This window comes from Rhinopithecus roxellana, chromosome 5 (assembly GCF_007565055.1).
Source record: "Rhinopithecus roxellana isolate Shanxi Qingling chromosome 5, ASM756505v1, whole genome shotgun sequence".
In the NCBI taxonomy this organism is placed as follows: Eukaryota; Metazoa; Chordata; class Mammalia; order Primates; family Cercopithecidae; genus Rhinopithecus; species Rhinopithecus roxellana.
Window position 1 is genome coordinate 78,680,972 of NC_044553.1, and position 23,381 is coordinate 78,704,352.

At 49.1% G+C, this 23,381-nt stretch overlaps 1 protein-coding gene and 1 pseudogene across 11 annotated transcripts in view; one reads left to right on the forward strand and one right to left on the reverse strand.

Annotated features, from left to right (window-relative positions):
- Window positions 1-22,735, forward strand: part of PPCDC (phosphopantothenoylcysteine decarboxylase) — a 46,160-nt gene extending 23,425 nt beyond the window's left edge. For 8 of the 10 annotated variants that reach the window (XM_010375888.2, XM_010375893.2, XM_010375894.2 and 5 more), the window contains 2 exons: window positions 3,315-3,483; window positions 3,913-4,506. In XM_010375888.2, coding sequence (XP_010374190.2) covers window positions 3,315-3,483; window positions 3,913-3,998 — 255 coding nt within the window. In that variant the 3' untranslated portion in view covers window positions 3,999-4,506. Of the gene's footprint in view, window positions 1-608; window positions 2,350-3,314; window positions 3,484-3,912; window positions 4,507-21,981 lie in introns of those variants that run through there. The other 2 variants (XM_030930922.1, XM_030930921.1) reach the window with 2 other exon arrangements.
- Window positions 9,221-9,874, reverse strand: LOC104672165 (annotated as a pseudogene). The gene has a single exon (XR_749365.2). The product of XR_749365.2 is annotated as a 60S ribosomal protein L10a pseudogene (transcript).
- Window positions 22,736-23,381: the final 646 nt, after the last annotated feature.

A 23,381-nucleotide genomic window follows, 5' to 3' on the forward strand; every position in this document is an offset into this window, starting at 1 on the left:
AAGCTGGGACAGGATGTTTTTTGGGGTCACAGATTAGTGTTCTTGTATGCTTGTCAATGGGCTCTAAAGGCACTCCTCAAAGAATCTGCCAATGATTTAAGCATCATTTGATTAAGAGCACAGGGTGAACAGAAGAACAACTTGTGTGGCCAGGAACAGGGGAAGGGAGTGCAGAGAAGAGAGCCTGGGAGTAATGTCATCAAGAAGACTTTCCCTATAGTCCCAGCTACTTGGGAGGCTGAGGTGGGAGGATTGCTTAAACCCAGGAGTTCTAGGCTGCAGTGCCCTTTGATTGTGACTGTGAATCACCAGAATAGCCAGTGTGGTCCACCCTGGGCAACATAGCGAGACCCTATCTCTATTGAAAAAAAAAAAAAAAAAAAGGAAAGGGCCGGGTATGGTGGCTCATGCCTATAATCTCAGCACTTTGGGAGGTTGAGGCAGGAAAATCTATTGAGCCCAGGAGTTTGAGACCAGCCTGAGCAACATGGTGAGACTCCATCTCTACCAAAAATACAAAAAAATTAGCAGGTGTGGTGGTGCATGCCTGTGGTCCCCAGATACTCAGGAGGCTGAGGTGGGAGGATCGCTTGAACCCAGGAGGTCAAGGCTGCAGTGAGCTGTGATTGTGCCACTGTACTCCAGCCTGGGCTACAGAGGTGAGACTCTGTCTCAAAAAACAAACAAACAAAAAGGCTTCCTAGCAGCACTGGTGCCACAACTGACATAGCAGCTATAGCTAGAACAGTTGAATTTCCTGGCTGCTCTCATCAAATTGGGTCAGAGTTCTGTGTGGCCAGCACCATCTCACCAAATCTCCAGGCTCCCCGCTGGTGGGTCAGCAGCAGCTGGTGTGACAAAGCACTGGCCTCTGGGAGCTAAGCCCTGGCCTGGGTCTGGGTCAGCTCTGCAAGGGTGCTTTCCTCCTTCCTGCAAGCTCTGCTTTCCATTTTTCTTCTAAACTGCCATCACTTCATGAAATCCCTGGGCTTCCCTCCTCCAGAGTTGGCTGGGAAGTGAACCATGTTCCCAAGACCAGCCTCCAGATCATTTGCCTCAAAGGTTTTCCTTGGAAGTCACAAACGTTTCAAAGAATCTCAAATTTTACAAAGTTTGAAGTGTGGGCATTGGTGGCCTGTGGCTGTGTCCTCTCTATGTAGCTGTTTTCTCCCCACATCCCTGAAAGGAAGCTGAGCCTGCTCCTCCCTCCACAGACCTCCCTTTCCAGGGCCCAGGGCGTGGAGTGCTGTGAGGGCAGTGTGCTAGGCGTGACCGTGCTCCTGGCCTCCAGGCCCATCTCCCTCTGTCATCTAGCTCAATAAGGCCCTGGCCTATTTGTGCTAAACAGGCAGTCGGACCTAGAAAGAGCAGACAATCTCTCTGGGTCACCAGTCTGGCTGGGAGCCGGTCTCCTAACTGGGATCCAGGCCTTCTCCCCTGTCCACGTGAACTCCCAGGGGCAGAGCCTGAAGTGTTGAACACAGCACTGGCCAAAGAGATGTCACCGTGGGAACCGAGGCCCTCTTTTCCCCCTGTCTGCTTTCCTGGGTTCAGAGGAGCTGAGGCTTGTCTGAGAGGAGGTGGAGTGCTGGTTTTCACCCTGGTTGGTGTTCTTTGCTTTGAGGGCACTTAGAAAGCCCAGCCCAGCCCTTGCTCCCACCCTGCACACAGTGGAGAGACTCTTCTAGGTATGCTCTTGACTTCTGCAGAAGTAGTGGGTGGCACGGAGCCAAGAGGAAGTGTGACTGAAACTGTCCACTCATAGCCCGGGTGCCGCATTGAGAAGGCTTGGTGGGAAACTAATGCTGTGGCTGACGCAAGCAGCCAGGTCCCAGGGCTGTTTGCTGTCCTGCTTCCTCCCTGTCTGTGGGACTTGGGGGAGGTGCTGGTCCTGGCCTGTCGAGGCATTGTTCTCTGGACTCCCTCTTTTCCCAGATGAGCTTCCCTTTAGGGGAGGGGTTTCCAGCCCCTGTTACCCTGAGGGTCTCACAAGCCCTGGAAGAAGTGTCTGGATTAGTCAGAGCACTGGGAGCTTCTCTCTCCCCAGGCGGCCCCCAGCCCAGGGAGCCTATGCCTGTGGGAAGCCCAGGAGTCACTTCCCTGGAGCCTGTGCTTTGTGCCTGGCCCTGTGCTCAGAGCTTTGTAGTCATTCTCACCTCAGTCTTCATAGCTGCCCAGGGAGGGACCTTTCTAGAGAGGAAGGCAGGCCCTGGCCTTCAGTCCCATGTCCAGGTTCTCAGAGCTAGGAATACAGAGCCCAGCCAGGATTTGAACTCAGGGCTACATAATTTCAAAGTCCATGGCACAAAGGACTCTGTGAGCTGGATGGCTCCTTTCACAGCTGCTCAGGTCTGTGGCTTGGTGGGACAGCCTGGATTTGGGAGATGGTGAGCCTGTGCAGTGGAACATTGCCTGGGTGGCGCCCATTGTCTGGGTGTGGACTTGGATAACTGCTTACCTCTCAGGGAGCTATAGCTCCCCATCTGTGAAATGGGACAGCACCTTCCTTTTTTTTTTTTTTTTTTTTTTTTCTGAGACAGAGTCTTGCTCTGTCACCCAGGCTGGAGTACAGTGGTGTGATCTCGGCTCACTGCAAACTCCGCCTCCCAGGGTCAAGTGATTCTCCTGCCTCAGCCTCCCAAGTAGCTGGGACTACAGGTGCCTGCCACCACGCCTGGCTAATTTTTTGTATTTTTAGTAGAGACGGGGTTTCACCATGTTAGCCAGGATGGTCTTGATCTCCTGACCTTGTGATCCGCCTGCCTCGGCCTCCAAAGTGCTGGGATTACAGGTGTGAGCCACTGCACCCAGCCAACACCTTCTTTATAAGGTCACAGTGAGGGTTAATGAGATCCTATACATGAGAAGGTTTTGGTAATGGCAGATGTTTTCATTGCCAGACTTTAGCTGGCCTCGCAGAGCTGATGTCAGGTAGATGGGCCCCACTGAGGAGCAGCCTCGTCCTTTGCTTTCTGGTGTAACCAAAAAAGCCTGCCTTCTGCTCCCCAGGGTTGCTTCTCCCAGGAGGTGTGAGCCTACCTGGAGGAGGCTTAGGCACAGGGACACCTGCTGGAGGTCTGAGCGTTGGTTGAGCACTTCCTGTTTGTAGGATCCTGTGCCAGAGCCTGTGGGGAGGTGGAGAGAGGCGAGGAGAGACAGCCTCCACCCCTGAGGGACGAGACAGCTCCCTGCAGCCAAGCTGTGCCCATTCATTTCAAGCCCAGAGCTGGGCTGCTGGCTGCAGGGTCTGGAGGGCAGTGGGGAAGGTGGCAGACAGAGTAGCAAGACCCCCACTTCCCCGGCTTTCTTCACAGACCTGCGTCATCCGGGCCTGGGACCGCAGCAAGCCCCTGCTCTTCTGCCCAGCCATGAACACCGCCATGTGGGAGCACCCTATCACAGCGCAGCAGGTAGACCAGCTCAAGGCCTTCGGCTATGTCGAGATCCCCTGTGTGGCCAAGAAGCTGGTGTGTGGAGACGAAGGTGAGTGTCTTGCCAGGCTCATAGCCCATGGCCGTAGAAGGGGCTCAGCTTTGGGGTCACATCTCAGTTCAGTTCCTGGCCTGTTATGACCTTAGCAAACCATTCTCTGAGCTTAGCTTTCTCAGCTGGAAAATGGGAATCGTAATTACTGCCTCCAGATTGGTAGGGTAAAATGGGATGGAACGTGTAAAGTACCTGGTAGAGTCCCTGGCATGCAGCCCACACGTAGTTAAGGATGGCTACTGGAACGATTCCCAGGGCCTCACCGGGGGTCTCGGGAGAGATATGATGTGTCTGACTCAGGCAGAGACAGACCTTGCCCTCTCAGGCCTTGGGCTCTGGGTGGAGTACTCAGGGAGCAATGGGCAGGGGTCTGCAGGGCTACAGGCACTATCGGCCTGTCTGGCCACAGCGAAATTTTGCTCCCAGGTCTGGGGGCCATGGCTGAAGTGGGGACCATCGTGGACAAAGTGAAAGAAGTCCTCTTCCAGCACAGTGGCTTCCAGCAGAGTTGACCTGGAATTTCTGTCATGGTTGTCCCTCTGTATTCAGAATGTGTTCAGGCCAAGTCGGTGAAGATGGATGTTGGCAAAATAGGAGGATTCTCTTATTTGCTGAATGGGGGGCCTGCTCTGAGCCTCCCCAGGGGCCGGGCCTGCTCCAGGTTATATTGGACAGAAGGCCCAGGTCTCAGCTTCTTTCAACCAAGAGAGGCCGCTGCCTAGAGCCCATTCCCATCTTTTCCTGGATGGGCGAGGCAAGCCAGGAGAGCAAGCAGTGTTGTCCTCACTGGAGGAGGACTGAGCGACTGGGAAAACTTGCCTCTACATCTCACCCAGAACGACTTTTAGAAACACCACAGCTGGAGAGTCCTGGCTGAGCCTTGGGAGCTTCAGCTCTTTGGCCGGGTGCCCAGGTACCATGCGATCAGCGAAGCCTGTGAGTTGGCAGGACTCTGAGGTTTCCTGCAGACCATGCCATGAGATTGAAGGTGCGGGGAAATAAAGAAAAATCACCGTTTAAGAGGCTCCATTCTTTCCCTATAACCCAACTGTGGTCCCAGAGACCAGGGGGTGTTGCCAGGTGTGGCTGGGGAAGGGTCTGGGTTGATGACTCACCAGTACTCTTTAGTCCCCATATAACATGGTGGTTAAGGATAAAGTTCTGAAGCCAGAAAGCCCCTAGTTCCAATCCCAGCTCTGCCACTTACTGGCAGTGGGAGTTTGGTTCAGGACTTAGCCTTCCTGACCTTCACTTTCCTCAGCTATCTTGTTATCCTACCCTCAGGGAGTTGTTGAGAGGATTCAGTGAAATGGTGTGCAAAATACGCATGCCACTGAGTGCCTGGAACATAGTAAATGTCAAATCAATGGAAGTTAAAACTAGGCATGCATATATGCCAGAGAGCTTTCCTAACATTTACTGCAATGCCCCGTCTCATTTTGGGAAAAAGAAAATCCTGGATGCTAAGCTGACACATCCCTTTATGCAAGTGACAGGTAAGCAGCCAGGAGAGTTGACCCTGCCCTGGGTCCCAGGCCTCTTGCCTGCTTCCTGGTTTTCTCTGTTCTCATCCTTTCAGCTTTGCTGGACCTGAGGCAGGGGCCTGGGTGTCTGTGCCCCCCCCAACCCCCAGTATACATGACCAAGGGAAGTAGATCCAGAGACACCATGCACTCTGGCCCAGAAACCCTCTGCTACCCAGCTTTTGACCTAATTGCCATTTGGTGTGGCTGCAGTGGGGAGGGCTTGTCCGCATATTTGGAACTGAGGCTGAGGCTGGCTTCCTGCCCTCCGACTTCCAGGCCAGGTATAGGGGGCATCCCATGTGGGCTCTGAGAATGCTGAGAGTAGAGGTGCCTTGAGGGGACCAGGAAGCCCTCTGGCTGGAATCAATGCTCCAGCAGTCTCCACAGCCTTTATCTCAACAGCACTTGACTTCACCATGTGACCCTTTGGGATAAAATTGCCTTAGGGCACGAAATAAACTATAACTAGTAACATCAAGAACCAACTTCTTTGGCTAGTTTGGGGATGGGGCCTGAAGAGAACCTGGGTAACTGAAACCCGGGGGTGGTCCCAAAAGTCCATTTCCAGGGTTTCCAACTTCCTTCTTGTCCACATTGCCCTTCCTCTCCCTCAGCAACCCACCAGTAAATGGTGAGGCTTCCCAATTTTATTTTTATTTTTATTTATTTATTTTTTGAGACAGAGTCTCGCTGTGTCGCCCAGGCTGGAGTGCAGTGGTGCAATCACAGCTCAAGCCATTCTCCCTCCTCAGTCTCCTGAGTAGCTGGGATTACAGGTGCCTGCCACCATGCCCAGCTTATTTTTGAATTGTGTGTAGAGATGGGTTTTGCCATGTTGGCCAGACTAATGTCAAACTCCTGACCTCAAGTGATCTGCTGGCCATGGCCTCCCAAACTGCTGGGATTATAGGTGTGAGCCACTGCGCCCAGCCACTTCCCAATTTTAACAGAAACTGATACCATTTTCTGAGTATTCATCATGTGTGAGGATCTATGCCAGGCATTTTAGGGAAGGCAGTTGCCCAGGGAGATCAACCACAAAGTGCCTGTGTGAAAAGGCCATGGGAGCAGGGAAGTTCACAGGCCACTGTCCCAGAGCTCTGAAAACAGCTGTTGCTGCTCAGTAGGACTTTGCCTTGTTGGCTAGAAGGGAACATATATCTCTGTGGACTCAGGCCAGCTGGAGGCCCCTGTCCCTGGGGGTTCGCCTCTCCATCTCCCACCCACAACAGTCCTGCATCCCTGCAGCCCATTTTGAAGGGGGGTCTGGATGAACGGGGCTGGGCTGGGCCTAAAGAGCCCAGCTGTTCCCTGAGCCAGACTGGAGCTAAGAGGAGCAGGTGTTGCATTTAGCTGGCCCCATCTGCCAGCGAGGTGCTGAGTGGGAGTGACAATCACCGCTTTCCCCATGAGGTGTCCAAGCACTGGAAGTTATCTTTGTCTTGGGGAGAAATGTTTCTCAGAGAAGATTCTAGCCTCCCTGATGATTTTTATAGAATTCTGGAAGTTTCAGAGAATAGAACATTTGGGTCTGAAATGTGCACTCGTGTGGCAGCCATGAGCCCTTCAAGGCTGCTGTGGATGCTGCTGGGTGGGAGGCAGAAGCCTCCAAACCAAGGCCCAGCTTCCACCCTGGGCCACCTCCAGCCCTTCCTGCACCCCGCTGGTCAGGTCCCGCTGCTGCCTCCCCACTGCCTCAGGTTAGGCCCAAACTCCTGGGCAGTATACACCTGGCCCTTTGTGATCTGGTTCCTGCCTACCCTTCTAGCCCTGCCCTTTACCACACACGCCAACCCTGAAGGGCTCCCTATTCTCTTGCCAGACTGGATGACCTTGATCTGGCCAGGCCTCTTGCCTGTGTACATGCTGCTGCTTTTACTGGGACAAGACCGACTCCCACACATGCCTGTGGATGTACCTGGGTGCTACCTCCTTTGGAAAGCCTTCCCTGGCCGACTGCATCCTCCTTGCCCAGGTTCCCATGGTGTTTCCCACTATTATTTTTTATTTTTATTATTTTTTTTGAGATGGAGCCTCAGTCTGTCACCCAGGCTGGAGTGCAGTGGTGCGACCTCGGCTCACTGTAACCTCTGCCTCCTAGGTTCAAGCAATTCTCCTGCCTCAGCCTCCTGAGAAGCTGGGATTACAGGCGTGCACCACCGTGCTCTGCTTTTTTTTTTCCAGATGGTGTCTCGCTCTGTCTCCCAGACTGGAGTGCAGTGGCGCGATCTCGTCTCACTCCAAGCTCCGCCTCCCGGGTTCACACCATTCTCCTGCCTCAGCTTTCCGAGTAGCTGAGACTATAGGCGTCTGCCACTATGCCCGGCTAACTTTTTTTTGTATTTTTTTAGTAGAGAGGGGGTTTCACCATGTTAGCCAGGATGGTCTTGATCTCCTGACCTTGTGATCTGCCTGCCTCGGCCTCCCAAAGTGCTGGGATTACAGGCGTGAGCCACCACGCCTGTCCTGATTTTTTGTTTTTTTATATATATTTTTTATTTTTAATAGAGACGGGGTTTCACCATGTTGGCCACGCTGGTCTCGAACTTCTGACCTCATGATCTTCCTGCTTTGGCCTCCCAAAGTACTGGAATTACAGGAGTGAGCCACCGTGCCCTGCCACCACTATTTATTACAACAGAATTGTAATTGTCAGTTTACTTTATTTCCTCCTAACACTGGGATCTCTTGGAGAGCAGGAGTTGTCCTATTCCTTACAGAACCCAGCAAGTCACTCCAAGCTTGTACTGACAAAAAAGTGGTGTGTGTGTGTGTGTGTTGGGGCTATTGGTTCCTGCTCCTTTCTGCACAAGAGACAAAATTTAGGAACCACAAAAGCAAAGATTGATAAGTTTGACTATAGAAAAATAGGTTCACTGAGCAACAACCCAAAGTCAAGGTCAAAGGACAACACGCTGCGGAAATTATCTGCAGGTCATAAACAAAGGGCTGATTCTCCTAATATATAAAGAGCTCCTATGCATTGATGACAAAAAAAACCAAGGGCTGGGCACAATAGCTCACACCTGTAATCCTAGCCCTTCAGGAGGCCGAGGTGGGCGGATTGCCTGAGCTCAAGGAGTTTGAGACCAGCCTGGCCAACCTGGTGAAACCCTGTCTCTACTAAAATACAAAAAATTAGCCAGGCATGGTAGTGCATGCCTGTAATCCCAGCTACTTGGGAGGCTCGGGCAGGAGAATTGCTTGAACCCGGGAGGCAGAGGTTGCAGTGAGCTGAGATCATGCCACTGAACTCCAAGCCTGGGTGACAGAGCGAGACTCCGTCTCAAAGAAAAAAAAAAAAATTACATATGCACCTTACTTTTTGACCCAGCAGAATTTGTCCCACAGATAGACTCAGTTGTATGACATTATGTCTGAACAGGAGATTTATTGCAGCCTTGTATATGGTACTAAAAGACTGGAAACACCCTCACTATCTAATAGCCAGGAGATTGGGTAAATAAATTAGTGTTCCTTCATACACTGGAACTCTTTTTTTTTTTTTTTTTTTTGAGACGGAGTCTCGCTCTGTCGCCCAGGCTAGAGTGCAGTGGCACAACCTCAGCTCACTGCAAGCTCCGCCTCCCGGGATCACACCATTCTTCTGCCTCAGCCTCCCAAGTAGCTGGGACTATAGGCGCCCGCCACCATGCCTGGCTAATTTTTTGTGTTTTTAGTAGAGATGGGGTTTCACCGTGTTAGCCAGGATGGTCTCCATCTCCTGACCTCGTGATCCACCCACCTTGGCCTCCCAAAGTGCTGGGATTACAGGCATGAGCCACCGCGCCCGGCCATACACTGGAATTCTACACAACCATAAGACAAAGTGTTGAGGAAGCTGATTTGGGAAGACTTCTTAGGTACATTGTTAAACAGAAAAAGCAAGGTGCAGAAGAATGTGTGTCACATGCACGCTTGTGTAGAAAAAATGGGGGTGGGGAAAGAAAAGGAGGATATATTCTTATTGACTTGTGTATGCATCAAATGCTTTTAAAAAGATAAACAGAAAAAAACAGTCTATTTTCCTCTTGGCAGGGGAACTAACTGAGTGGTTGGGAAACAAAGATAGGCAGGCCAGGACTCTGTCTCAAAAAAAAGAAAAAAGGAGGTAACTTCATTTTTAATTGTTGGGCCAGATGAATACATTTTATTTTATTTTATTTTATTTTATTTTGGATTGGTAATAGAATTTATTCAAATGTGCCTTAATATAGGCGCTGGGGCTTACCCATGGTGCTTTTGATATATAAGGCCCAGACATTCTGCCAGTTTTTCTTGAGCAAATGACACCAAGAAGTTGATAGCCAGGTGAATGTTATACACAAGCTCATCATCTGTCATCTTCACGTGACCAACAGCTACAGCCAGACATAACACCTTCTTCATTTGGAACTTGATTGTGGACTTCACCTCATCCACTTTGGCCACCATGTTTTCGTGTGTGTGAGCAGGGAAGGGAACTTTCCTGCCTTATTTAGTCCTGGGCCAAGGATTCGTGGAATCTGCTTGATCAGAGACTCTGAGGCCAAAAACGCATCATACTTCTTGGCCAGTTTCTTGACCAGTTTTTTATTCTTGTTGAGTTTTTTCAGCGCCTCGATGTCCATGTGGGGGATATCCACGGCCTTGGCCTCGTCACAGTGCTGCTGGTCCCCCAGGACACACACAGAGAACTTGGGGCGGGGAGTGGACTTAAGCCTGACGGTGCCCGAGAAGCGCTTGTCTTTCTGGGGGTCATAGTTCTTCAAGCTGATCTGCAACTCCACCGTCTCCAGGAACTTGCCGCGCTTGCGCTGGTTCCCGTGCAGGACTTCCTGCACCGCCTCCTATAGGGTGTCTCAAGAGACTTTGCCGCTCATGGCTTCTCACGCCGCTCTAACCGGAAAAGAGCCAGATGAATACATTTTAAAAAGAGTTCCTTCTGGTCAGGCACAGTGGCTCACACCTATAATCCCAACACTTTGGTAGGCCAAGGCAGAAGGATCAGTTTAAGACCAGAAGTTTGAGACAGGCCTAGGCAACATAGTGAGATTCCATTTCTACCAAAAGAAACACAACTAACTGGACATGGTGGCACACGCCTGTTTTCCCAGCTACTTGGGAGGCTGAAGTGGGAGGATCACTTGAGCCCAGGAGTCCAAGGCTGCAGTGAGCTATGATCACGCCAGTGCACTCCAGCCTGGGTGAGGAGTGAGACTCTGTCTCTAAAAAATTTAATAATAATAAGTAAAAATATAAAGATTTTTCTGCTCTTTTTGTTTGTTTTTTTAAGATAGGGCCTCACTCTGTCATCCATGCTGGACTGCAGTGGTGCAATCACAGCTCACTGCAGCCTTGACTTTCTGGGGCTCAAGTGATCCTCCCATCTTAGCCTCCTGAGTAACTAGGACTACAGGTGCACGCCACCACGGCCCAGCTAATTTTTGTATTTTTGGTACATACGGGGTTTCACCATGTTGGCCAGGCTAGTCTTAAACTCCTGGCCTCAAGTGATCTGCCTGCCTCAGCCTCCGAAAGTGCTAGGATTATAGGTGTGAGCTCGGCCTCTTTCTGTTCTTTATCTAGAAGTTCTTAAAAATGATGGCAGAGAGTTAGTGCAAACAAACAAACACAAAGACTGGGCAAAGGTATCTGGAGATTTTGTTTTTGAGACTGGATTTCACTGTGTCACCTGGGCTGACTGCAGTGCAGCAGCACAGTCACAGCTCACTGTAGCCTGGAACTCCAGGGGTCAATCGATCCTCCCACCTTAGCCTCCCCAGTAGCTCAGACTACAGGCACATGCCACCATGCCTGGCTAATTTTTTATTTTTTGCAGAGATGGGATTTTACCATGTTGCCCAGGTTGGTCTTGAACTCCTGGACTCAAGTGATGCACCTGCCTTGGCCTCCCAAAGTGCTGGGATTACAGGCATGAGCCACCGTGCCTGGCCTTGAAGATATTCATCAAGGCCTTTGGAGTAGAAATGGGTCTTCTTTTCTTGTCACAAGCTAACAGAGGAAAATGAATTTTGAGTATCCTTGTGTGCTTTTAATAAGCCTTTAAGATCCCTGACCTCAAGGAGCTTATGTTCTTATGAGAGAAAGACTCACAATGATCAAATAACAGCAAACAACGAAAGTGAGACTGTGTGGCATGGACTCTACTTCAGAATTGAGCAGTCAGAGTGGGTCCCCTGGAGGGAACAGAACTTGGACTGGGGTTTACAGGAGGACCAAGGATACAAAAGGTGAAGACATGCTGCCATGTGCTTGATGTAGGACACCCGAGGAGGAACTCAGGCTCCACGTGCTGGGGAGGTTGGGAGCTGTTCAGCAGGGGAGGCACATGGTGAGTGTGGAGTGCAGTCAAGATCAGCGAGGTGGTATGTGCAGAACAGACTGGGGCCGGATTGAGAAGCTGGAGTCTAGGAGGAAGCCAGGATGCTGAGACAGGAATCTAGGTTGTGCTAAAGGCCTTGACCACACCCCTGATTCTGGAAAAGGGGTGACAAAAGTGAGTAACAATGTGAAGAAAAATCAACACCATTAAAAACTGTAAAAGCCATGGTCTTTCCCTAAGGTGGTGAGTGCTAAAAACAAAACACAATATCCAACAAACAAACAAAAACAACCCACTGTCCGTGTGGCCAGTGGGGGGGAGGGAGACTAAATGACACTGTGTGTGTGTGTGTTGGTGCAAGATTTATAGCAATCTTCAGTCCCATCCACGAAAAATAATTTTGCTTTGTTTATTATAGTATAGTTTTTTTCTCTCTCCTGACCTCACAGTATTGTTCAGTCTGTCCTTGTGGCCGGGCGCAGTGGCTCACGCCTGTAATCCCAGCACTTTGGGAGGCCGAGGTGGGCAGATCACTTAAGGTCAGGAGTTCAAGACCAACCTGGCCAACATGGTGAAACCCTGTCTCTACTAAAAATATAAAATTAGCCAGGTGTGGTGGTGTATGCCTGTAATCCCAGATACTCAGGAGGCTGAGGCAGGAGAATTGCTTGAATGCAGGAGGAAGAGGTTGCAGTGAGCCGAGATTGCACCACTGCACTCCAGCCTGGGTGGTTTGGAGTTGGCTTAATAGGGTCTCAAAGCAGCTAAGGGGTACAAGGAGATGGGGTGGGGAATAAAAGGATTTTTGAGGAATGTTGCTGAGAATTGTGAATTGGACACACTTTATGTTCTTCAAGAGACCCAAGTAAAGATCAAGATCAAGGTTCTTTTTTTTTTTTTTTTTTTTTTTTTTCTGGAGACGGAGTCTCGCTCTGTGGTCCAGTCTGTGGTCCAGGCTGGAGTGCAGTAGCATGATCTTGGCTCACTGCAAGCTCTACCTCCCGGGTTCACACCATTCTCCTGCCTCACCCTCTCGAGTAGCTGGGACTACAGGCGCCTGCCACTACACCCGGTTAATTTTTTGTATTTTTAGTAGAGATGGGGTTTCACCGTGTTAACCAGGATGGTCTCAATTTCCTGACCTTGTGATTCGCCCGCCTCAGCCTCTCAAAGTGCTGGGATTACAGGCATGAGCCACTGCGCCTGGCCAAGAATCTTTTTTTTTTTTTTTTTTTGAGATGGAGTGTTGCTCTATTGCCAGGCTGTAGTGCAGTGGCGCGATCTCAGCTCACTTTAACAAGATCGAGGTTCTTTTTAAAGCCCTTTGCAATGTGTAATTCTCTTGAGTGCAGCTGAGCAGGACTGAACTATGTGGTGGAGCCCTAGATAATACTTGAGTTATGGGTACGTGTTACATTTTCTCCATATTGCCAACTGTTTCTTTGATCTCATTTTACCCTTCTCACATCACAGCTTCACAATGGAGTCAATTGGCATATGTAGCTGTTTTATAGACAAGAAACTGAGGGCCACACAGCCAGTGCAGTGTACTAGGGTTTTCTCTTTCTGCCCTATAGCTACATGCAAACAGGCTCCTGCACAGGATTCTACCCTCATTTGCATTTACCTCCTTGGGATCAGTTGAAACACCCCTTCCACCACACACCAGCACCACCAGATGCCTGCCCTTTCAGTCCCAACTGGACAGCTGCTTCATTACCTTTTTCTTTTCATGGCTTCCTTCATGTATTGTGGTTTCTAGGGCAGGATGAAAATCCTAAGTGTCATGCAACTGCCTCTGAGCAAAGAGTCAACCCCAATAACTGACAGGTTGTTTACACTGAGAACTTCCTGGTGGAACCAAATATTCTACAATATTTAAGCCAGGTTTGGTACCCCCTGCGGCAAGGCAATGGGAATGGTCAGGCCAGAAGAACCACCAGTTGTCTCATAGCAAAAGAATGATGTGGGGAGTGGGTGGGGGTGAGGGCAAGAGGCAGATACGTGAGCTTCAGGGCTTTTGGAGGACATGCGGCTAATCCAGGTAGAATCTGGGAGCAAGTCATTCCCTTGCTGCAATGGGCTCATCTCATGGTGGCTTTATCTGCTGAGATTACATGGTGACCCTTTGCCTGCTAGCCCAGACAGCAGGTCCTTAGGGACTGGAGGCCCAGCAGACTCCCTTTCAGGCCTCTGGATTCCTGGAAGAGGAAGGAGCGTTCAAAGGTGAGTTCAAAGGTGCCTTCCGTCTGTATAGGCAAAACGATGTTACCAGCAATAGCAATGCACTTGGAAGCAGCCAACGTGGGTTGAACATGAACACATGGATGCTGAAGATCCTTTCTTTCTTTAATTTTTTTTTTTTTTTTTTTTTTTTTTTTTTTTTTTGAGACGGAGGCTTGCGTCTGTCGCCCAGGCTGGAGTGCAGTGGCGCGATCTCGGCTTATTGCCAACTCTGCCTCCTGGGTTAATGCCATTCTCCTGCCTCAGCCTCCAGAGTAGCTGAGACTACAGGCACCCACCACCACACCTGGTTAATTTTTTTTTTTTTGTATTTTTAGTAGAGATGGAGTTTCACCGTGTTAGCCAGGATGGTCTTGATCTTCTGACCTCGTGATCCGCCTGCCTCGGCCTTCCAAAGTGCTGGGATTACAGGCATGAGCCACCATCCCTGGCCCTCTCTAAAATTTAAAAAAAAAAAAATTTTTTTAACTTTAACTAGGTCCTCACCAGACATAAAATTTTTTTAATTAAAAATTTTTTTGACCAGGCACAGTGGCTTGCACCTGTAATCCCAGTACTTTGGGAGGCTGAGGTGGGTGAATCACGAGGTCAGGAGTTCAAGACCCACCTGGCCAAGATGGTGAAACCCCGTCTCTACTAAAAATACAAAAATTAGCTGGGCATGGTGGCGGGTGCCTGTAATCCCAGCTACTCAGGAAGCTGAGGCAGAGAACTGCTTGAACCCGGGAGGCAGAGGTTGCAGTGAGCCAAGATTGTGCCACTGCACTCCAGCATGGGCGACAGAGTGAGGCTCCATCTCGAAATAAATAAATAAACAAACAAACAAACAAAAATTTTTAAAGAGACAGGGTCTTTACTCTGTCATCCAGGTTGGAGTGCAGTGGTGCGATCATGGCTCACTGCAGCCTCGACTTCCCTGGGCTCAGGTGTTCCTTGCACCTCAGCTGCCAGAGGAGTAGCCAGGACTACAGGCAAGAGCCACCATGCCCAAGCAATCTTCTTGCCTCAGCCTCTCAAATTATTGGGATTACAGGTGTAAGCCACTGCTCCTGGCCCTGAAGATTTCCTGCTCTCAGAAGAGACCATTGCCTGGCCCTGGCTTGGGATATGTCACCTGGAACTTCTGGAAGTTGCTCTCCTGGCAGGGGAGAAGTTGAGTTCTGGTGTGCCATGCTTGGGGGAAACTGGCATGATGGAGGGAAGAGAGAGAAGGCCATGGAAGGGAACTCAGGTTTATCTGGCTCTTGGCCTGTGCCAGACCCTGCATTTAAGCCTCCTAAATATCCTTCAAGATGGGCATTGTTACCCCCATTTAGGAAATAAGAGGCCGGTCGGCCGGGCGCGGTGGCTCACGCCTGTAATCCCAGCACTTTGGGAGGCCGAGGTGGGTGGATCATGAGGTCAGGAGATCCAAACCATCCTGGTGAACATGGTGAAACCTCGTCTCTACTAAAAATACAAAAAATTAGCCGGACATGGTGGCGGGTGCCTGTAGTCCCAGCTACTGGGGAGGCTGAGGCAGGAGAACGGCATCAACCCAGGAGGTGGAGCTTGCAGTGAGTGGAGATCCTGCCACTGCACTCCAGCCTGGGCAATAGAGCCAGACTCCATCTCAAAACAAACAAAAAAAGAAATATGAGTCTGGGCACGGTGACTCATGCCTGTAATCCCAGCACTTTGGGAGGCCAAGGTGGGTGGATCACGAGGTCAGGAGTTCGAGACCAGCCTGACCAACATGGTGAAACTCATCTCTACTAAAAATACAAAAATGAGCCAGATGTGGTGGCATGTGCCTGTAATCCCAGGTACTCAGGAGGCTGAGGCAGGAGAATTACTTGAACCCAGGAGGTGGAGGTCGCAGTGGGCTGAGATCGCGTCACTGCACTCCAGCCTGGATGACAGAGCGAGGCTCCATCTCAAAAAAAAAAAAAAAAGAAATAAGAACTTGTGCTAGGTGTGGTGGTGTGCATGGGCAATCCCGGCTACTCAGAGGCTGAGGCAGGAAAATCGCTTTAGCCCAGGAGTTTGAGGCTATAGTGTGCAATGAATGCGCCTGTGAATAGCCACTAACTCCAGGCTGGGCAACATAGGGAGACCCTATCTCTAAAAAAATGATAATAGTATAAGAGAAACCTGAGGCCCAGAAAGAAGGATATAACTGAAATTGACCCAATAGACAGTTTTTCCTGATAAACAGAAATGGACACATCTGGTCTTAGAGCTTGAATCTCACCAGATTCAGACAGTGAGATACCAGGCCTCTCAAAAAGTATCAAATAACTGAAACTCACAGATCATAGCATCCAGACAGGGAGACCCAGGCCCCTCATTATCATGATTGCTTCCTTACCCCTCTGGAGTTCCTGTTTTCCCTTACATTGTTACGTTTCTTCCCTACTGTACAAACCCCTAATTTTAGCCGAGGAGATGGATTTGAGACTGAGCTCCCATCTCCTTGGCCGCAGCACTGGATTAAAGCCTTCCTTGGCAATCCTCTGTGTCTCAGTCATTGGCTCTCTGTGTGACCCACAGCAGGACCTAGATCGAACCCCTGGTGTGTCAGTAACATAACCACAAACCAAACATGGCCTCTTGGAGGGGAAAGGAGAAATAGTGGTGCTACTCATACAGGCTGGACCTGAGCTGGGAATAGAAAGAAACACAGATAGGCTGACTGTATTTTGTCTAAACTGGGCGCTTCTGAGAGTGAAAAGGGGCAATTAACATGCCAGGCCAGTAGACATCAACTGGACTGTTCCAGGCAAACCAGCATGTATGGTCACTACTCACAGAGCACCAGAGGGAAGCCATGCTCTGTGAAGCAATGGCCACCATTTACAATTTAATCCTCACAGCAACACTAAGGTGGATGTTGTTCCCTGGCCATGATTTCTTCTGAGAGCAAGAATTTGACAAATGAGGATGCTGAGGTTCAAAGAGGTTACTTAACTTTCTTTGTTTTTTTGAGACAGAGCCTCGCTCTGTTGCCCAGGCTGGAGTGTAGTGGTGCAATCTTGGCTCACTGCAGCCTCCACCTCATGGGTTCAAGTGATTCTCCTGCCTCAGCCTCCTGAATAGCTGAGACTACAGGTGCGCACCACCACGCCCAGCTAATTTTTTTGTATTTTTAGTAGAGACAGGGTTTCACCATGTTGGCCAGGCCAGTCTCGAGCTCCTGACCTCAGGTGATCCACCTGCCTCAGCCTCCCAAAGTGCTGGGATTATAGGCGTGAGCCACCGTGCCTGACCAGTTACTTAACTTTCTGAAGGTCCCACAGCTAGTAAGTGAGGAAGCTTTGGCAGGCTCCAAGCCCTTGCTCTTTCTGTGAGTCATGTTGCCTCCAAGGCCCAGGGCCATTGGAGGAAGACCAGAGGAGGAGGCCACCTGGAGAGAACGAAGCTTGGGTCTTGGAGGGTGACAGCCCAGTCACCAGACCATCCCTGAAGTCCCTGTATGGCCTCTCCCGGGGCTGGCTTGCAAGGGAAGGTGAGTGTGCAGTGGGGGTTTAGGGCAAGGTAGAGGCCCCCCCAGGTTTCCACAAGGATCGTCCTGGGCTTCCAGGGAGGCAAGACCAAGGTAGAGGTTTGCCTGGGAATTTTCTAGGAAAGAAGTCATGCCCTGAGTTGCCCCATTTTTATGACTGGAGAACAGGAACACTACTACATCAAATGGCAGGTATCCTGGAGCCAGGACTGTCCCTTCTGGTCTATAGATTCTGCCATGGCCCTGGCTCAGTCTCTTTGGAACTCTGAGAGAATCATAGTGGTTCGGGATGCAGGAATACTCCAGATTAGCAGCAGAAGGTGTGCAAGCATATGCATGCATGGAGAATTTTTAAGCCTCAGGGGTTAGTTCTTGCTCCACTCACAAGCCAGCCTGACCCTCCAGGGGGGACCAGTGGCCATAGCATAGACAATGGAGGGCACACACCAAAGCTCAGATGGCCTTTGGACTCCCCTTGACTTATGACATCACAGGCAGATGGGTAGGAAATAGGCCACTCCGTCATCAAGTCAGGTGGATCACAGCACCTGCTCGCACCCAGGCCTGGGCCAGTGGCAGGTCTGCAGGGCGAACAAGGAAAGGAAAGTCCTGGCTCTCAGGGGGATGAGTCTGCCTGTGGTACTTCACACAAGCATAATGACCTGAGGCCTCTGCAAGCCAAAGCTGTATAAGCAAGGGCTGATCATATGTCTTCACTCATTTATTAATTTTTCTAATTAGTGAAGTTATTTGAAGTAGTTTTAGGTTCACAGCAAAACCGAGTGGAAAGTACAGGGAGCTTCCATATTGCACCGTCCCCACACATCCACAACCTCTTTTCATTCATTCATTTTTTTCTTTCTTTCTTTTTTTGAGATGGGATCTTACTCTGTTACCCAGGCTGGAGTGCAGTGGGTGTGATTTTGGCTCACTGCAACCTCCGCCTCCCAGGCTGAAGTGATCCTCCCACCCCAGCCTCCCCAGTGGCTGGGACCACAGGCGTGTCCCACCATGCCCAGCTAGTTTTTCTGTGTATTTTTGATAGAGACAGGGTTTTGCCATGTTGCCCAGTCTGGTCTCGAACTCCTGAGTTCAGACAATCCACCTTGGCCTTCCAAAGTGCTGGGATTACAGGCATGAGCCACCATACTTGGCCTGTGAGAAAACATTTTAAGTGGTCAATTTTCAAGGCATAATAAATCTAAGTACTGGCAGCCAGCCTGAAAATGTAACAAACCACAGGGCTCATGCATCTAGAAGGTCACAATAAATGAACAGAATGTAGAGGAGGGGTCAACCCATAAAAGGGAAAAAAGTTTCATTATTGGGAAATCTAAACTTAAGTGGGGAAGGGGATGGGGTATAATCTTATAAGGGGGATAATAAAACATAGGCAATGTCTTAGAAGACATAGTACTCGATCAATGAGGAACTGGGGGAGGGACTTTTGTGCTAGGAGATAAATTACCTGCTGTGACTGTCGCAGGTGTGCCGGCCTGCAAGACACCCGATCTTGCAAGACCACTATTAAAAGTCTCACTTTCACTGTTCTTCATGCCTCTAAGTCCATTCTTTGGGTTTGGACAGGTGAGCATGTTTCTCACAACCTGGGAGCCTGTCCAGGATCTCTGTGCCTGCGTGGAGTGGGACTCTGGCCAAGAGAGGAGACATGTCCTACCCAATTTAGGTGGCCTGCTCTGTCGGGCATCCCAGCTCCCCACAGAAGCCTTAGATAAACCCAAGACTTACTCAGGAGACAGTTGAGATGACACAGGGAGAAAAGCAGGCACTGTGGCAACCAGGCAACCTTGTGCATGAGCCAAGGTGGAAAATTGGACTGTAAGTACTGCCTTGGTGGTTGGGCATTTTCGGCAGTTGAGTGTGTGTGTGACTGAGATGTATCTTAGATACAAAGTGAGTGCAGAGTCCCAATCTGTGATTCCCTTCTCCCGAGAGGGAGATGGCTGGAAACGGATGAAGCTATTCTCGGGGTGTGCAAGAAACCTCCAGTAAGGGGGGTTGAGTACACAGGGAAACTCAGAGACTGACTGAAAATGGGAAACAGGAATTCTAGGCTAGGTGATAAAGGAAATAGGGAGCCAAAGAGACTCCTTCTGACATTCCCCCAGATAGTCCTTTGGGGAGAATGTGGCAGGTTTGGAGGAACAACCCTCGAACCAGGGACAAGGAAAAGCAAAAGATAATAAAGCATTGCTGTTTTATCTGGCCCAAAGACCCATTTATAAGCCTTCAGTCTTTTGGCCCAAGTTTGGCTCAGATGAGGATTGGGTGTGCCAAGCTTTAATTCTCTATGTGAATGATAAAACTCCACCCTCATAAGAAGAGATGTTATGCTCTCTGCTGGATCAAGGAATTCAACCCCATGTTCCCCTTCAAAGAAGAAGAAAAAAAGCCTAGTAAAAAGCCCTCACCTAGGGAAAAGCCCTGGGACCCCCGTCATGCATGCCCGCTCCATATGTCGCACAAAATAGGGGACAGGAAGATCAAGGGGCAGCAGGAGGGTTAGAGGAAAAAAGACCTGGAGACCATGGGGGAGCTGAACCAATTGCTTCTTTAAATCCTTATCAAAATTAAAAAAAAGAATTAGAACAGTGTAGGAGAGATATTGAGAACTTCCCTATCCACACAGCAGGCATCTAGCATGTTCCCTTTTAGGGAAGTTCTTATGGAAGAGGGAGAGATTGACTTTGTAAATGCTCCTCTTACAAGTACTAATGTTAGGAATTTCAAGAAGGAAATGAAACTACTCCTAGGAGATCCCCTCGGTTTAGCAGACCAGCTGGACAAATTCATAGGACCCAGCTTTTACACCTGGGCTGAAACGATGTCTATCTTAAATATCCTGTTCATAGGAGAAGGAAGGGGAATGATTAGGAGAGTGGCCATGACTATCTGGGAGAGGTAACACCCTCCCAGGCAAGAAGTCTTGACAGTTGAACAAAAAACTTCCAAATGTTGATCCCAAATGGGATAATAATGATCCCAGGGACCAGGCCCAAATGCAGAACCTCAGAGAACTAATAATTAATGGGATCAAAGAGTCCACTTCTAGGACTCAAAATGTCTGAAAGGCACTCGAGATTCAACAAGCAAAAGAGAAAACTCCCTCTGCATTCCTGCAGAGGCCAGAGATCAGATGGAAAAAAAAAAAAAAAACAAAAAACAAAACAAAAAAAAACCCTCCGGATTAAATACAGAGGACCCAGTAAGTCAAAGCCTTTTAAAAGGTAACTTTGTAACTAAGAGCTGGCCTTGTGGGCCAGGAAATGCAGCTGCAGGTGTGGGGGTGGCAGGAGCCCAGAGCGGGAGCAGACAGCTGAAATAAAGGTGGACAGTGTGAGAGAGCTAGTGTGAGTAAACCCCTGATAAAAGAACTAATGTCTGTAGTACACAAAGGGAGTCATTGGGGACCCCAGGCTCTGTGTAATGCAATACTTAGTGAGGCAGCCTTGTTGGCTGGGGTGGATGCCAGGATTCTTGGTCTTGCAGCTGGGGAGATCGGGTCCCACAGGTGGAGTGCGTTTGGAGCAGGAATTTGGTGGCCGGGGGAGGGAGCAGCTCTGCATTGAAAGGGGGATCCTGAGCAGGTTGCCAAGTTGCAATAAAAATGTTTAGTTTTCATAAATGGGCTAGTGAGGAGGGGGCTAGTGCAGAGGGGATGTATTATCCTCCTAGGGTCTGATGATTTAGTTGTGACCAGGTGTGCTCTCTGTTTAGAGCAGCTTCTATCAGCCTTGACCCCATTTTGTCACTTTTCTGGGAGGGAGAGTGTCTGTGTTTGTTCCAGGCATCTTCTTGCAGCTTCAGGCACCCACCCCCCAACCCCAGTCCGCTTTTAGCCTCCCTATCTTAGTGTGCCTAAAGGGAAAGGAATGTGCTTATTAAGGCCCACTGTTTTTACTGGGGCCCATTGTATGAGTATGAAGTTTGGTGATTACCCAGGAGACTTCCCCCTTCTGTGCTTGAGCTGTTTATCTGTGATTTACAGGCTGAGCTTTCAGGCTGCCCTTTGTTAGAAGAGAAGTAATGTCTTTGAACTGCATGAGGTTAGAAAGGGAGCTTTCTGAGCTGCTTTTTGTTAGAAGGAAAGTTTTCTGCCAGGGACTCACTTTACCCTGTCTACCTAAATTTCTTTCTGCCTCCTATAACATTAGGAATTATGGGTGTATAGGTATTTATACCCTCGCTAAACAAGTATGTGGAAATTGTGTAACTTGTCAAAGGATAAACCAAAAGGTAATTAGAAAACAGGCCATGGGAGGAAGACCTCCTGGACTAAGACCATTTCAAAGCATCCAAGTAGATTTTACAGAAATGCTCAAAGTAGAAAGATTAAAGTATTTACTGGTGATTGTAGATCACCTTTCCAGCTGGGTGGAAGCCTTTTCTCTCCCAACAGCCACTGCCAGGAATATGGTCAAAATATTAGAACAGATTGCACCCAGATTTGGCCTGGTGAAAAATATTGATTCAGACAATGAGAGCCATTTTACCTCAAGGGTGTTAAGGGGAATTATGGAAGGTTTACAGATTGGATGGCATTATCACACCCCTTGGCATCCCCCTTCCTCTATAAAGGTAGAAAGAGTGAATCAAACTCTCAAAAAGCATGTCACCAAACTAATCTTAGAAACTAAAATGCTTTGGACCAAATGTCTCCCAGTAGCACTCCATAGGATTAGGACAGCTCCGAGAAAAGACTTGGGATTGTTCCCCTATACGTTATTATATGGGCTCCCGTATTTAGGCAGAGCTACAGATCTCCCTACTATGAAAACCAAGGATCAATTCTTAAGAAACTATATACTGGCCATATCCTCCACCCTGTCATCCCTTAGGTTAAAAAGACTTCTAACTCAAACTCCGCCCTTAAGTTTGTGGTTCACCACTTCCAGCCTGGTGACTTGATGCTGATTAAGACTTGGAAAGAAGACAAGCTCCACCCAAGCTGGGAAGGTCCCTATCAAGTGCTCCTGACCACAGAGATGGCCCTGCAAACAGCTGAATGGAGATGGACCCACTATACTAGAGTCAAGGGACTGGTAAAAGAGCCCCTGGAAGGGAGGGAAAAAGACCAGTGGAAAGTGCCCGAGTCTAACTTTAACTTTAAGGAATCCTTAAAGTTAACTCTAAGAAAAATTTAAAAAGAAAACATGGGCTGGCCCCATTTCTGGAAGTTAATATAACTGGGATGGGCTACTATGCAAAGAGCAGAAGGTCAAAATGGAAACTGGCAGGGGACTCCTCTCTACCCAGTCAGGTTGGTGATTAATGTGACCAAGACAGTCGCACCCCAGACTATAAGATTTAATGCCTGCCAGGTTTTACCTTGTGGAAATTAAAAAAATCAGAGACAGATCTCACAGGCAGATAAGTATCTTTGCCCTAAACCAAATACAGGTTACAGTAGGGCATCACCCTGCCCAAACTGGGATAACATATAGTGGACTACCCAATTTCAGGGTTGGACAGTAAACATGGGGTGGGTAACTCCAAGCTGGAGACCCCTAAAGAATAAACTACATCTGTCCAAGGGCTTCCTGCCACATAACTGCCAGAATTTTTTTTGAGACGAGTCTCCCTCTGTCGCCCAGGCTGGAGTGCAGTGGCCGATCTCTGCTCACACACACAGGAGGAGATCGAAACCATCCTGGCTAACATGGTAAAACCCCGTCTCTACTAAAAATACAAAAAATTAGCCAGGCATGGTGGCAGGTGCCTGTAGTCCCAGCAACTTAGGAGGCTGAGGCAGGAGAATGGCGTGAACCCGGGAGGTGGAGCTTGCAGTGAGCTGAGATCAGTTGGATGCTACCAGTTGAATGGCCTGATAAAACAGGTTTGCGCTAAACATGATACTAGCAGAAAAAAGGGGTGTATATGTTATGCTGGGTAAGAAATGTACTTGCATTCCCAACAATACTACCCCAGATGGGACCATCACAAAAGCTTTATAAGGACTAACAACTCTAGCCAATGAACTGGCAAAAAATGCTGGAATTAATGACCCATGTACAGGTTGGCTAGAAGGTTGCTTTGAAAAATGGAAAGGCATGGTAGCTTCAATCCTTCCATCTCTCTTAATTGTGCAGGAGTCTTAACAGCAGTGAGATATTATATAATCCCTTGTGTGAGGGGACTAGTGCAGAGATGAATTGAAACAGCTATTAATAAACAAATGCCCATGTCTTACCAGCAAAGTAACCTGCTACTATTAGAAACCAAATTAAACTCACTCTCCTATGTAAGGAAGAAAAAAAGTAAACAACTAGAGCAATTCAAGAACCAAAAGGGTTTA